This window comes from Labrus mixtus, chromosome 15, assembly GCF_963584025.1.
Source record: "Labrus mixtus chromosome 15, fLabMix1.1, whole genome shotgun sequence".
Classification (NCBI taxonomy): domain Eukaryota; kingdom Metazoa; phylum Chordata; class Actinopteri; order Labriformes; family Labridae; genus Labrus; species Labrus mixtus.
Window position 1 is genome coordinate 23,670,993 of NC_083626.1, and position 14,535 is coordinate 23,685,527.

The 14,535-nt window shown below is 42.8% G+C and overlaps 1 protein-coding gene across 2 annotated transcripts; it reads right to left on the reverse strand.

The window, feature by feature from the left end:
• Positions 1–40: 40 nt before the first annotated feature.
• Positions 41–13,258, reverse strand: pan2 (poly(A) specific ribonuclease subunit PAN2). Of its 2 annotated transcripts, none has more exons than XM_061057887.1 (26): positions 13,146–13,258; positions 12,616–12,921; positions 11,250–11,419; positions 10,729–10,849; positions 10,553–10,630; positions 10,007–10,277; positions 9,355–9,700; positions 7,501–7,597; positions 7,246–7,365; positions 7,008–7,127; positions 6,768–6,896; positions 6,436–6,635; positions 6,142–6,290; positions 5,476–5,582; positions 5,268–5,366; positions 5,055–5,143; positions 3,562–3,703; positions 3,281–3,418; positions 3,114–3,173; positions 2,943–3,033; positions 2,706–2,863; positions 2,307–2,450; positions 1,784–1,963; positions 1,573–1,666; positions 410–601; positions 41–271 (listed from the first exon to the last, which is right to left on the reverse strand). In XM_061057887.1, exons 2-26 carry the CDS (start codon positions 12,901–12,903, stop codon positions 237–239), a joined length of 3,618 nt encoding a protein of 1,205 aa, XP_060913870.1. In that variant the 5' UTR covers positions 12,904–12,921; positions 13,146–13,258; the 3' UTR covers positions 41–236. The 2 variants fall into 2 exon arrangements, with proteins under 2 accessions (XP_060913870.1, XP_060913869.1); XM_061057886.1 differs by having other exon boundaries at positions 398–601.
• Positions 13,259–14,535: the final 1,277 nt, after the last annotated feature.

The following is a 14,535-nucleotide window of genomic DNA, read 5'->3' on the forward strand; positions in this document are numbered from 1 at the left end:
ATGATACATTTATTTACATGAGCACAAAAGCAAAGATGGATGAAATACAAATAGCTTTATTACAAATTGAATCATTATTTAAAACTGGCCGCAGTGCTGTAGCAGAATGTTCAAGCAACGAAGACATTCATAAACGATGGGAAAGTTAAATTGGGAAAACGAACAACGTGATACTAACTGAAGTGTCAGAGATCAGCCCGAAGTGTGGAGGGGGTGGGATCGTATCACGGTGCAGGTCAAAGCCCCATCACAGAGGGAAACGCAGCAGCACCTGTTGGAGGAAGAAGAGCGCTTTCAATCCACTCTTGAGACTCTGTTTCTCATCCAGTCCAGCACATAAACCCGCGATCGCTTCCTTATCATCCGCATTAAAACTCATTTCACTGTAACGTCGTACTTTTTGGGCTACCTTGACCATCGCCTGGGTCCGATTCGGGGACTTTCCAGTCCATCTGGCGGCCTTTTTCGTAGAGTCCCTTCAGGACCTTCCTAACTTCGTCATTCCCGCCTCCTCGACTCAGCTCCAGGTACTTCCTGTACAGCTGTAGAGCGGTGCGAGCGTCCTCTATGCTGTCGTGGGTTTCCCCCTGGATGCTTAGGTCTGGGAAGAAAGAAGTCGGAATGATCCTCCATAATGCTTTCCAACTATTAGGCAGTGACGCAGATATTGGGATTAACATCCAAACGCTTATGTTACAAAACATAATCCCAGAAATCAATTCAACTTGATTTTCAAAACAACAGGTCATGTTTAAGTCACTTTATAAACAAGCCAATATGTCAGATTATGAATTAATAATTGGGAGCAGATATGCAGTTGTGATAGTTGAGTTGCTTTAGCCCTCAACCTGTGCTGCAGTCAAAGAGTTTCATTCTTTAACCTGCGATCACAAAGTCGGCCACACCTGTTTCTGGTTATGATAGCTAACTTGAAGGCAAACATTTCTTTAATTACACTTCATCCAGTAATGCATGATCATTACTTTTCATTTGGACTTGTGTTTGGTCAGCCTGATGAATAAAAAGGTCAAATATTTATCCTCTTTAATCTCTGTTTTGTGTTTTTACTCCACCCACTCCTGAAGGGAATATCTCTCTCTCCTTGCACCGTCATCACACTCTTTGAAAGCGCCCAATTAACCACAAGTTTTCCTTTGTTTTTAATGTTGTTTATTCCTCTTCTTAACAAACAATTTTAGCATTCTTTTCTTACCGGGATGGAGGAGACACAGGCCGGTGCGTTACCTGGCGATAGATTCTTTTTTCGGAGATTTTGTGGCTGCTTCGCTGCGGTCTAAAAACAGTGCGACTGCAAACCTGAGAACCCAGTTCCCCGACTGGGCACAGCTGATATTCATTAGCAGCCGCTCTAGCTCGTTCAATTGTGGGGCAGAGTTTGTATTATCAATTAATAATTAATTTAAATAATAAATAATCAATAAACAACTCAAAATTGAAATTTTTCAACTATTTGGCTTCAACGCTCTTATTAAGTCATCATCTGAAGTAGGTGATCATTCTCCGTACATTTTACCCTTGTGAATGTTTTTGACTGTACTAGCCGCGACTTACCTAGAAAATACCAGGCCAGGAATCTCAGAGAAATCATCCTCTTGCGTGGCAAATGGAACAAGTAGACGGTGTCGACGACTTGGTCTTTGAGAACCTGAAAAACAGCAAAAAGACAATTTGAAGCCTGAAGCTGCTCCAAGGAAACAATCTGCAGAGATGTCTTACAGTTGTTTAACAAGGGAACTCTGAAGTAGCTGTGAAATAATAATACCAGTAAGTTGATGACCCGAAAGTCCTTCTGTAAACCGTGGCCGACAAAGCGGACTCCTGTGTCGATGAGGAAGCGCAGCTTTAAGTAGGTGGACTTCAGCGTGGTCAGATGCTTTGAAGAAATCTTTGCATCCAAGTCTCCTGGTTTGATTCCCGAATATTGTGTCAGATAGTCTACAACCTGAAAGGGACAAACGCATGAACACACATGAGCAGCTGTGTTTTATACTTCTTCCTGCTCCTTTTCAGGCATATCAATTGAATATATGTAATTTTCTTTTTCTCTTTCTTTTTTTTGAAATTATTTGAACATTTTGTATTTTTGATATGTTTGATTTTATTTGATATGTCTGAAATGTAATCAATCAATCTGTTTAAAATGTCAGGAACAGTTGATCCTACGATGACCTCCTTTAATGTTTTGAATGAAATGTTTCCTGACTTAGAGGAGGAGTACGGAAATCAGATAATATTCAAATCAAAGAAGGAAGAATCAGAACTTTTTACTCTCTGGAATCTCTCACCTGCTCCTGAGTGGAGATGTAGTCATCGATGAAGGGCACCCCCTCGTTGGGGCCCTGACCCCTCACGCAGGTGATCCTGGCCACAGACATCTGACTGGGCTTGATGGTCGACTTGGTGCCGTCACTGCGCAGCTCTGCCTCTTCCTGCAAACACACACGAACATAAGAAAGTTTGATTTCTAGGATCTGAGTTTGATAACATTTAAGTGTTTTGCCTCGTCTTGTGTAGAACTGACTGAAACACCACAAATGCCTTCTGGGAAAAAAAATACCTAAAGGTTAATTTCTATTGAGTGTAGGAGACTAGAGCAACCTGTTCAGCCTATCTAGATTGAATCTGCTTTATTACAAAGAGTACCTGGAGCTTGTTTACAATGTGAGTTGCCCTTCTCGACTCACCTGGTTGAGCGTGACAAACTCAGCATCCAGCCCCACCAGGTCCCCGGCCTGTGGCATCTCGCTGACCATGAGGGGGATGAAGGTGGCGTGACTCTTCCTCTGTTTCCGAGCCAGCGACGCCTCAGTCAGCAGCACGCTGGCATCGATCGGGTTTTTAACTAAAACGAACGTACAATCAGGTCAGAAATGTATTCTACCGGCGAGCAACAGCTCATGATTTGATGTCCTGAAACTTACTGCGGAGGTCGTATTTGGCGTGGTAGTTCCGTTTGGAGTAATACAGAATGGCCGGCACTTTCCAGCTCATGTCAAACTGAGCCACTTCAGTCTTTGACAAATAAACAACGTCAATACTTTTACATGACTCCAAACGTGATATTTTATCAGCTGAATTCACCAAATATTTACCTTGTCAATTGGCTCAATTAGGAAATCATTGAAGAGGTACCACTGCTGGTGAGTGACTCCCTGAAACAGAAATGATTATCAAAATCCGTTTTCAAACTCAGGATCAACGAGGCCAACGTTGTCTCTACTCAAACAAGCAGTCCTCTCTAATCTGAGCTTCAATTTACCTCTTTTCTCTGATGGTACGTCTCCCCCACTTTGATGTGCGCCACCAGGTTTCCTCCCGTGCGAGCGTCCAAGACGTGCGGCACCGTGACAACCAAGTCGTAGAGAGACGTGCCCTCCGTCTCCTCCTCGGCACTCAGCTGGTCAGAGACGGTGAGAGGAGGCATCAGACGCACCGGAGATTAAAAACCCAGCCAATAAAATGTTCAGCGAGAAAAAAAAATGATCCAAATGAGTGTTTGATTCTAGAAATGTGTTGTGAATGATTCCCCCCCGCTCTCACCTCCTCGCCCTCAGGCCAGCTGCTGATCTCCAGGCCCTGACTTTTGCTGATGGACATCTTGAGAGAGAGAGGGATCCAGACGTGCCGCAGATCCTCCGCCCGGGTGTCAAAGGTGAAGCCTTCTGTGTTGCAATCCTCCCCGCTACAAGGATGCAAACAAGCAAGAGTGAACATTACCATCAGCGTCGTCTACCACCAGACTGCCGAAGGAGCTTGGAATCCACGGTCAGGCTCTGCGCAAGACCGTCAGATCACTTTCAGAGGCGGGCCGAAAGAAGCAGCCGGTGGATTTGGATCAAGCGGAAAAGATCCACGCTGGGCCCCAAGTATGTCAGGGCGAATCTTTGGGACGGTTTGACACGGGACACACGCTGAGGGCTGATCATCCTGCAGCGGGCCGCCCCTTGTGGAGGGTGTATGGTGAAAGGCCGAAACACCCGGTGATGCAAGGGTACACTACTGATGATGTGGCCTGTGCTCAACTGTCCTGAAGATTACCCAGGCCAAGAGAGCGTCTACCACTCTCAACAACTCAACAAATGCCGTGAAATGCTCCCCACCTATTGGCACAAAGGATTTCTTAAACATCACGTCCTGTGTATTTGATTCTTAAGTAGAGTGCTCACATATTATTAATTACATTGAAGAAAAAGCTTCAGATTTTATTTCATTGAATTGGTTAGTGTTTTGATTTATCAGTTACCAAAACAGAGCATTAATACTTTGCTGTTTTTTTTTATTAACAGTAGAATCCAACGCTAAAAGATAATTCATGATATTTTTTATTCTAAGGCTTGAATAAAGGTGTTATCGTCAAACTGGAGAAGCTGGAAGCCACACGTGTTTTTTAATCCTTAGAATGGACATTTTCAATAATCAATGATTGCTGGCAGTTGATTTTCTGTCAATACAAATACTTCAAACAACTGTCATTTTAATCTGTGTTTGTACGGGATGTTAAGATGAATTCAGCTGAAACGTTTGATTTGTTTGTTCCGATTCATTAGATGATAGAAATACATTTTCATTGGGAGCCACACAGATCCACTAGAATTCAAATTTCCTGATCATATCTAAGGATTTGCTGCTCTCTCTCTCTCTCTCTCTCTCTCTCTCTTTTAAATTAAAGGTCATGCACTTCACCATGTTTTTCTAACACTTATATGTGTCACGCTCCATCCTCTCCATCTTTAGTCTGCTCCACTTTCCAGAAAACTTGTGCTCGAACGGGCCGTTTGGAGATTTTCTCTTTGTGACATCACAAAGGGCAGTAACCCCTCCAGCAGGTGGGTGACACTCTCATAGCTAGGTGGTTTTGGGTTGTGACATGATGATGGGCTTTTATTTATCATTTATTTCTGATGTCTTATAGACTAAGGGATAACGGATCATATTTAAAAGAGAATTTCAAATGGGAACAATCAACATAGCTATCATAAATGTCCACGCAAATATGAAACCCTCATTATCGGATATCAAAAGAGGAATCTTACTCCAAGCACCACTCGGTGGGCATGGGTGGGGGTTCTTTGGGTTTTGCAGGTTCCATCGCCTCTTTTTGCTTTGCCTTGTTGAAGGCGTACTGTGAAGAAAACCAAAAATAATGACATCATTCAACTGCAGGCTTGTCAACAATCAGCTTAATCAATACATTTGAAAACTTACCAGGTAGAAAAAAAAAAAAAAAGGACCAAAAAGTCACTTACATCTGCCTGGACCTTCCAGAATTCAGCCTCTTTAGCGCTGTTCACCTCACAGTTGATGACAAGAACATCAGGCAGACAGCGGATGTTGCGCGTCTGAACCTACAGTAACACAATCGAACAGTTCTCATCAGGCAGAGTCATCTGACACCAGAGAGCTGGTGTCTGTTTGAGACACTGCGGCTCAGTCTGAACGCGTGTTGTCACTCACCGTGGGCTGATACTTCTCACAGTTCTCGCACCACGCCTGAGTGCTCTGCTCCAGGCAGATGCTTTTCTTTAAGATCTCAGCAAAGTCGTACTCCTTTATCGTTTTGTCTGTCGGGTCAAAGTGAAATAATTGTATCCGTCATTGCACTACGGTCACTTTATTTATCTCATTGTTATATTGTATATATTAGTTCTGTTGTTCCATTATTCACCATGCACCTTATTAACTTATCATTTAGTATTGTCTACTTGCACATAGCTCTGTATATACATATTTATTTCTCGTTTACTGCACATAGTTCTGGTTACATCTGTTTACATCTGTTAGTCCGATCACTGTCCACTCATATCTACTCTTTTATATTTTATATTTTGTATTTTTAAGTTAAGTTTAAGCTTTAAGCTGTATTTAAATTGACACTTTATATTTAGGTTAAAATGTTTCGTCTACTTGCACTGTTGTTAATTTACTGCTCTGTGTGTCTTTGAATTGCCCCCCCCCCCCCCGGGAACAAATAAAGTTTTTTTGAATTGAATTGTAAGCTAAGCAAATCACAGATCGTCCTCAATGTGACTTTTCTGACCATTGCTGTCCAAAACACTTGTCAAGTGAAGAACTCGAGACTATCCAAGCACAGCGGTGACTAAAGGAGGACTAGCAACTCACCTTGAGAGCTCTGCTCAGGGTAATGCATGGTGAAGAGCAGCGTGAGGGAGGTGCGCACCGTCTCCTTGCCACAGCGACACAGACTGCTGTTCTCAACCTCACAGCCGAACAGTTTTCCGATTTCAGACTCACCAGAGGAGCCCAGAGAACTGCATGAACACAACACCGACAAATAAGTGATTCAAGTCCCCTCAATCTTCAGCTTCTGTGACAGCTTTGTTTTCCGACCCACCCCCTGACTTCCTTCTAGTTTTTGTCACCGCAGTGAGATGCGTCTGTGTGGCCTGTTCCCACCTGCTGCTGGCTCCCCTGTAGGCCTGCGGGCCCTCCTGCTCCTGGGTCTCCTGGTGGAGCTGGGTGAGGATGAAGCGGTTCCAGCTCTGGATTAGGCGGCCGAGTCTGGCCTTCCCCGTCTGCTCGTCTGAGTCTGCGAGGATCAGACCCAGCGCTGAAGCCTCAGGGATGGTTCGAAATGCTCGGAGAAAGTTACTGGCCTTGAAAGGAGGAGACGGGAGATTAGTTTGGAAATCTACATCGGAGAAAACAGCTGAGACAATTTGACGTCGACATTTTTTAACACCACCGAATAACCCACAGGGATCCACCCCGACGGAAAAAAAACCTACCTGGCATGGATCTCCTCGCGACAAATCCAACATGTGGAAGAGGAAGCCGAGCTCACAGGCCAAACAAAACTCCTTTTGGCACAAATGATTCTGGACTAGACACCGGATTGGCTCCAGGAAATATAACACCTAATGTGCCAAGAGAGAAACAAAAAGGATTAAATCTGCTGTCATGAAATCAAACCGCGTTCTTTCAAATCTCTAAAAAGCAATTCTACAGATACCGTCTGTCTTTCTCACCTGGATCATGCAGTTGCAGTAAGCATTGGGAATGTGAGGCTCCAGACCAGCAAACAGAGTTCTGTTGTAATGTTTGAAATCAAAGTCCTCCAGTCCAAGCTTGGAGTATTTAATTGTGACCTGGTCAACGACAAATATGTTAGCACAAATTCTTTTCCTACACAGAGACATCAAACAGATTATTGTAAGATGTCTTTAGTTTTTATATGGAACCATAAATAATCACGGTGGGTCTAACCTTTCTGTACTTTTTAGGCACCATGTAGAGGTGTGGCTCTTCATCTCGGCCAATCGGTGACTCGGGCACCTGGTTGTAGTTATCGTAATCCAGCTCCACGTCTTTAATTTTGTAAGGAACCTGAAGGCGACACAGAAAACGTCTTTTAAAAAAGCTGGGACCTATTCATGAACAATATAATACTAAGACTGTTGAAAGCCTTTACAAAAGCCAAAGACTGTGGCAAAAGATCGACATCGCGTGTTATTGACGTGCCTGGTTCCGGGGCCGGGTACGAGGATTTGCTGCGTAACCAATAAAGCCGACAGTTTTCATCGTGCGCAGGATTTCTGGGTCCACAGGAGGAGCTCGCCTGTGACAAAGAACAGTTTGTTTTTACAGGAAACACTTTAGTGAACAGTGTCAAACATGTCCCCCTCTGTTACATCAATGAGGGCAGATATGAAACAACACAATTCAGCATGATGAACTGCAGACTCCGAATCGACCCACAAGTTACAGAAACACCACTTTTAAACAGCTTCAGCCAAAACTCAACGTCACTACTGTTGCGGAGGACTCGCTGGCCGACGTCGTTACCTGCCAAACTGGCTGTAGTAGAAATAATGTGGATTTTGACCTCAGTTGATTATTTGTTATATTTTGCCCCTTTAATTATTATTTCTGGTAATTAGCAGTGGGCGTGGTTCACTTTGTTTTTACCTGTGACATTGGGGGTGGCAGGAGGCTAGACAAAGAGGGTGAGAGAGTCTGAAATATGTTCTGTTGACCGTCATCATCATCTTTATCACCATCATGTTTTGGACCTTTCGTTTCGAATGAGTTTTTCCCTATTTTGTTTAATAAATCTCTCAACATATCTGGACTTAAAGGAATTTTCTTACACAAACAAGTCACAGGTAAAAGGCCCACTTCACCTCTGTGCGGTATTTGATATCGTGCCACAACACTGGCAACTGAGTGAGTGAACATTTTGACATTTTAAATGCTGCAAGGCTGGATCCAAAAGGAAACTGATCTTTCACAACTCATCCTGAAGACTTTTTAGACGGAGTTGAACTTTCAATAATGGTTAAAAGTCTGCTGTGCTGTCAGAAGGGCTGGGCGATACATCAAGTTTTTTAAGATATATCTTTGTATTTGGAATAGGGTAAGACAATATTGTTAATATTTATATAGTTAATGTTGCATTAAAATAACGTCTTCTACAGAGCTGCACCTACTTCTCTTCTAACTGCCTGTCGCTCTTCACCCCGCTCCTCCTCTCTCCCTCTCTGAGCCAAAGTTAAAGAAAAACTAAACACACAGCTGTGTTTATTAAGTTATGCAGTAAAGGACAATTTTATTTATTTATTTTATAATATTCCTATTTAATATCATAAACTGATACTTTATATTTCATGTACATGTTGATCTTGTGCAGCTGACTTGTAATTCCCCTTGAGCAGAAACAGAGAGATTACATTTGCAACATATTCAAATTCTGCTGGTTTTATCAAATCGAGCGTGAAAAAACAGTTTCACAAACATGAACATCATGTCAACGTGACGTGATGTAAAACACTGACATCACCTCGGGTGCAGTCACACAAAGACGACTGCAGTAAATGGAATTAACAAGTTCCTTACTGTGAATCGATATTTTTTTTTTTATGGCGAGGAGGAAGATCAAACATGTCAACTTTGATAGATTGGTTTCATTCTGTGAAATGGCTTCACATCAGAGATAAAGCAGACTATATTGTACAGTTCTGCAATTGTCAACAAATCCCATGAACACACACATGAAGCAACAATGACTTTGTCTGTCTCTAAACTCTTTCCCACTTCCCTCTCTGGTTTGTGGTATGACGTCCCCGAGCCCGCCGCTTCCTTCTGAAGAACTAAATCTTGAAAAACTGCTTACGGGTGTTTACTTTTTGTCACAGACGCTCAGTATTTTTCTTAAATGGTTGTAAACTGCTCTTTTTATTATAAAAGTACTGAAACTAGAGATAATGGTTTATAAATTGGCAATTAATTAAGTGCACTTGTGATTATTTTCAGCAGCAGGACAGGGCCTCTGAGGTGAATCAATGTAAACACAAGCAGCTCCTGTGACTGTGTTACCTGGGGCTGGGTGTAGCCATCGTGGAGGACCAGTCCGACAGCAGCTGCTCGGTGCTGGTCAGCGGCATGGGGATGAGCGAGAGGGGCAGCAGGTCGTGGTTCCAGTCCAGCTGAGGCAGCGTGTCCACGAGGCAGGGCAGGGCGAACTCCGTCTCCCGGGAGTAGTCGTTGAAAGAGACCTCTGGGGCGTCCGACCACAGGTGCACGCACCCTCCAGAGTCCCCGAACGCCATGCACTGCTTGCTGGCCGACACGTCGAAGCTCATGAGCAGCTGGCCCACGGTGTTGACGTGGAAAACGTCCGCCATGTTCGCAAGACCAGTTGGCTCGCAGAACTGGCACTGACCTGGAGAAAGAGGAAGATGGAACTTTAATTACAAGGTGCATGAGAACATGTTTCAAATACATGAGTGGCTAAGGTGAAGATGTCTCTAAATGCTTTTACATGTAGCATCAACAATTACTTCTAATTACCAATATTAAGAAAAACAATGTATTGTAGTGACTAATATTTAGTAATGCAAAAAATTATGCTTTTTTGCTGTTGTTCTTCCTGTTTTATTAAGATACCAAAGAAAGAGACACATGTATCAGTCTACAAACACACCGACTTATGCACCACATTAAGGAGACCCCACATTCCCGTCGGTACCTGACTGTGAGATGATCGCCAGCCGTGATGTGTACGTAGGGATGAAACGCAAGAACAGAGGGTCCACGTGCACCTGGAGCGGCGTTACGGCCCGCATCATACGGAGGTCAAACACCATGAGGAAACGGTCGCATGCCAACCCGTTCAAACCTCGACTGGAGAACCCGCACGCAGCCAGGAGGTTTCCGTGGACGTCGAAGTCTGAGAGGCTGCCGGAGAACGCGTCAAACTCGTGCTCGGTCTTGAAGCTGCGCAAATCCCGCAGGGTTACCTGAGAAATCAGGAGTTTTTGTGTGAACTGAACAATCATCTCCCATTAACTGATGATGAAGAAATGGTTACCTTTCTGTTTGTTTATTTGATTTAACATGAAGAAGATTTACCAACAAAGATAGGGAATGAGTCGAAGGGAAAGAATTCAGACAGCCATGGTGGAAAAGATGATTGTACAGCTTCAAAACTAAAGATCAAGTAACTGTGGTGAAATACTGAAATGAGTTTGAATAACAAGAAAAATACACATGATGAATAAAGATAAAAACATACCTTGCCAGACGTGTGCCCACAGAAGAAGAAACGGCTGGTTTGTCGCATTATTGCCACTCCTGGTACCTCAACATTGAACTGTTACGTACAAAGAAAACAAATCAATCTGATGTGTTTATTTGTGCTGTTTGTGTGTTTATTATGTCAAATGTGCTCCAGTCGTCCTACTATCTCACCTTCTGAGTTTCTTGAACAGTATTTAAGTCCACTTCCACCACGTAATTTTGTAATCCACCCATAAGCAAGGTGTTGTTATCCGTCATGAGGAGACTGTGCATGTCAGCGCCTTCCTCCATCCTGGAATGACAAAAATGTTACTAGAATTAATTCTTTTTTTTTCAAATTTATCTTATTTTATATTTCTGCAATAATTTTACATTTCATACTGTGCAATATTTATTTTATATTTCTGCAATATCTATTTATATTCTGTCATGCTACTACCTGTAAATAACTCCTACCATACATTGCCCATCTTACCTGAATGAGAGTTCCTGTTTTTTATTTTCTTCTTTTGTTGTTTTTAGCTGTGGATGCTTGTATGTGTGTGCACTTTAAGGTGAAGCCAAATAATTGTATAATGACAATACAGACATTCTATTCTATTCTATTCTATCATTTTGAAGCCGCAAATTGTCGACAATCTGTTTCAGCAGAAGAGCATTTACCCCAGTTAACGGTTATTTGTGTCACTTACGGGTAATCGAACATAAAAAGGCCCCCACGAGTGTGACACTTGAGGTTAGACTTGGAAAGGAAGAGGACGCCTGTTTCCAAACTCTGAATGTGTCGGATGTCGTCGGATCCGTGCGCTTGAAAAGAAGAATGGCGGCCCATTGTCGGTCCGAAGAACGAGGTGACGTGACCCTGAAGAGAATAATGAAAGGAATCAGAAAGAAAAACAAGGCTGCAAAGTATTTGTTAATTTCCATAACACTGAAAGACATGTTTTAATAAAAATATATATATATATATATATGCTGTGTCCATCACATAGAATATGTAAAGAGAAAATTGTGTAAATGTATTTGTGTTTTGTACAGAGCAAAGGACAGTTTGGATTCTGCTTCTCTCCGTATGTTGTACTGTTCGCTTACTCTTCCATATTTCACTTATTGCAATGAGGTATGTGACCAACACTAAACCTTTGTTTGTGTTACAGAAAAGAGCGATCAGACTTACAAACAAACGTTAGAGAACTACACTAACAGACTGTTTAGAAGCTCACGTGTGATGAATATTCAGGATCTAGTTCACTCGAAAACATTATTAGTCATGTTTAAAGCCAAGAAATAGATCGTTACCCGAAAATGCACAGCAGCCGTTTGTGTTTACATCTAATGAGGAGGATCGTAGACGGCAGATTTAATTTGAAAAGTCCATTTGCACGCGCTACATTAAAAACAAATCTCAGTAAACGGAGTTAAACTGTGGAATTCTCTCGATGATCATTTAAAATGCTGCTCAAGTATCATTCAATTTAAAAGAATGTATAAAGAAATTATGAACGTATTGAGTTAATCTAACTGATTGTATTTGACTGTTTCTATATTTTTTTATCTATTTTTGTTTTGTGAAAGAAAGAGAAAACAAACAGGTTAGCCATCTTATCATTCCAAGTCACTTTAATCATCACTTGTCACTTTATCTTGTCATTCTCTGCAAATACTGTCTCAATTCTCAATTCCCCCCAGTTAACTTCATCATTCATTTTGTACTTGTATATACCCCCTGTTCTCATTTTTATTTATCTTATCTAATCTGTTTAATGTGTATTGTTGATCTTTCTTGTCTGTGCTGCTGTAAAGCCCGAATTTCCCCTCTGAGGATCAATAAAGTTTTATCCTATCCTTATTCTGTTAAACAGTTTATTGTGTTGTTATGAAAAGGGGGGGGGGGGGGGGGGCAGGTATTATATCTTCTTCCTGCTCCTGTTTGCTCATGAACAGTGTTTCAGCATTATGAGAAAATATTATTTTTGTTGTGTATTATGGTGTTGAAAGCAAACACTGAATTGAGCAAATAAATCAATCAAATATGAAATGAACTAATCCGGTTCTTACTCTGTGGTTACCCATCCAGAGCATTTCCTCCTGGAGGTCAAAATGTGTGGCGGTGACTGGGATGCCCACTTCAGAAACTGCGCTGTGCAGCTCAGAAAACATCCCCTCCATGAGGTGCACAGACTCGGGGCCCGTCACGGCCAGCCCCTCCGGATCGAGCTCCACACCCTGCAGTAAGTTGGGGTTCAGGTGCGGGTCCATGGAGGGCTCCATCCCCGCGTCCAGAGACCCGTGAAGGCCGGCTGGGTACTCACCCATCCCGGCGTCGAGACCGTCAAAGTTCATCATGGATACAGTGAACTTAACCTACGGAGAAACGACAACTTGTGTTAATAGTTTCAGTGTTGTCATGTGGTCCGCTGGTTGATGTTTACCGCTTGTTTACGGAGCTAACGTTAGCACACTGTGGCTACGTTTAATTAAAGTTTCTACACCCCCCAAAATAAAACTCGCGTTACTAAATAACGGCGTGCGTAACCTTTTCAAAGCAAAGCGAAATACTTGAATGTGAATGTAAAGTTTGCACTAACCTATTCTTGTGTTTTTGTTTTGCACACAGGAGTCCATGCTCGCTTCATTCACAACAATAACACAGATTGCGAAAACACTTCCGGGGCAAACCGGGTTGCGTTCAAGAGCAGAGTAAAAGCTCCAATTCTACAATTCAACTTGTATTAGCAGACGCTTTTATCCAAAGCGACGTACATCAGAGAGTAAGAACAACACAAGCAAGGATCTAGAAAAAAAAATGGAACAATGTCAGTAAGAGCAAACGATCAGCTTTGAGTCTGATTGGACACACAGGTGCTGACAGGAAGTGACCAGAGGCAAAGCACAACATTGACGGCAGTTCTTGAGAGCTCTAATCAGTATAGAAACCATCTTATCAGTCGTCGTTATCAAACAAAAACCATCGTCACAACCATCACCATCATCAATAATATGGAGACCATCATCATTAAGTTAGTAGGTATTCATGAAAGAGCAGGGTCTTTAGCTTTTACTTAAAGGTGCAGAGGGACTCATTCCACCACCAGGGGGGGCGACAGAGGAGAAGAGTCTAGTCCAGGGGTGGGCAACTGGCGGCCCCCATCAACTCTCAACGTGGCCCTCGGGTCAATTTTTACACATCAATTAATTGGAAACATGAAGAAAACGTGACAAAATCTGCCATGAAATCATGAAAACCAGATATATGTCCATAATAATATTTGATCACTGGTATATGTTGAGTTCAATTTGAGACATTATTGACTGTAATCATTTTTGTATACTACTATTTGGCCCCCTGGCAGTGAGAATTAAATGAATGTGGCCCCTTGCTGTCACCAAAGTTGCCCAATCCCTGGTCTAGTCAGCGTCTTAGGACCCTGTTGTGAAGGTTGGATCAGACGCCTTTCATTGGCAGAGCGTAGCGGGCGGGGGAGGGGGGGGGGGGGGGGGGAGTGTAGACCTGGATGAGAGAGTTAAAGTGAGGAGGAGACGTTTTTAGTCGCCGTTTTGTAAGCGAGCAGCAGAGTTTTAAATTTGATGCGAGCAGTAACTGGGAGCCAGTGTGAGGAGATGAACAGCGGAGTGACATGTGCTCTTTTGGGAAGGTTGAAGACCAGTCGCGAAAGCTCTAATCAGTATAGAAACCATCTTATAAGTCGTCGTTATCAAACAAAAACCATCGTCACAACCATCATCATCACCAATAATATGGAGACCATCATCATTAAGTTAGTAGGTATTCATGAAAGAGCTGGGTCTTTAGCTTTTTCTTAAAGGTGCAGAGGGACTCATTCCACCACCAGGGGGGCGACAGAGGAGAAGTAGTCAGAGACTTCGGACCCTGTTGTGAAGGTTGGATCAGACGCCTTTCTTCTCCTACACTTCTGACCTCCTGACTGGTTTGGTTATTCGCAGGTGTACGAGATC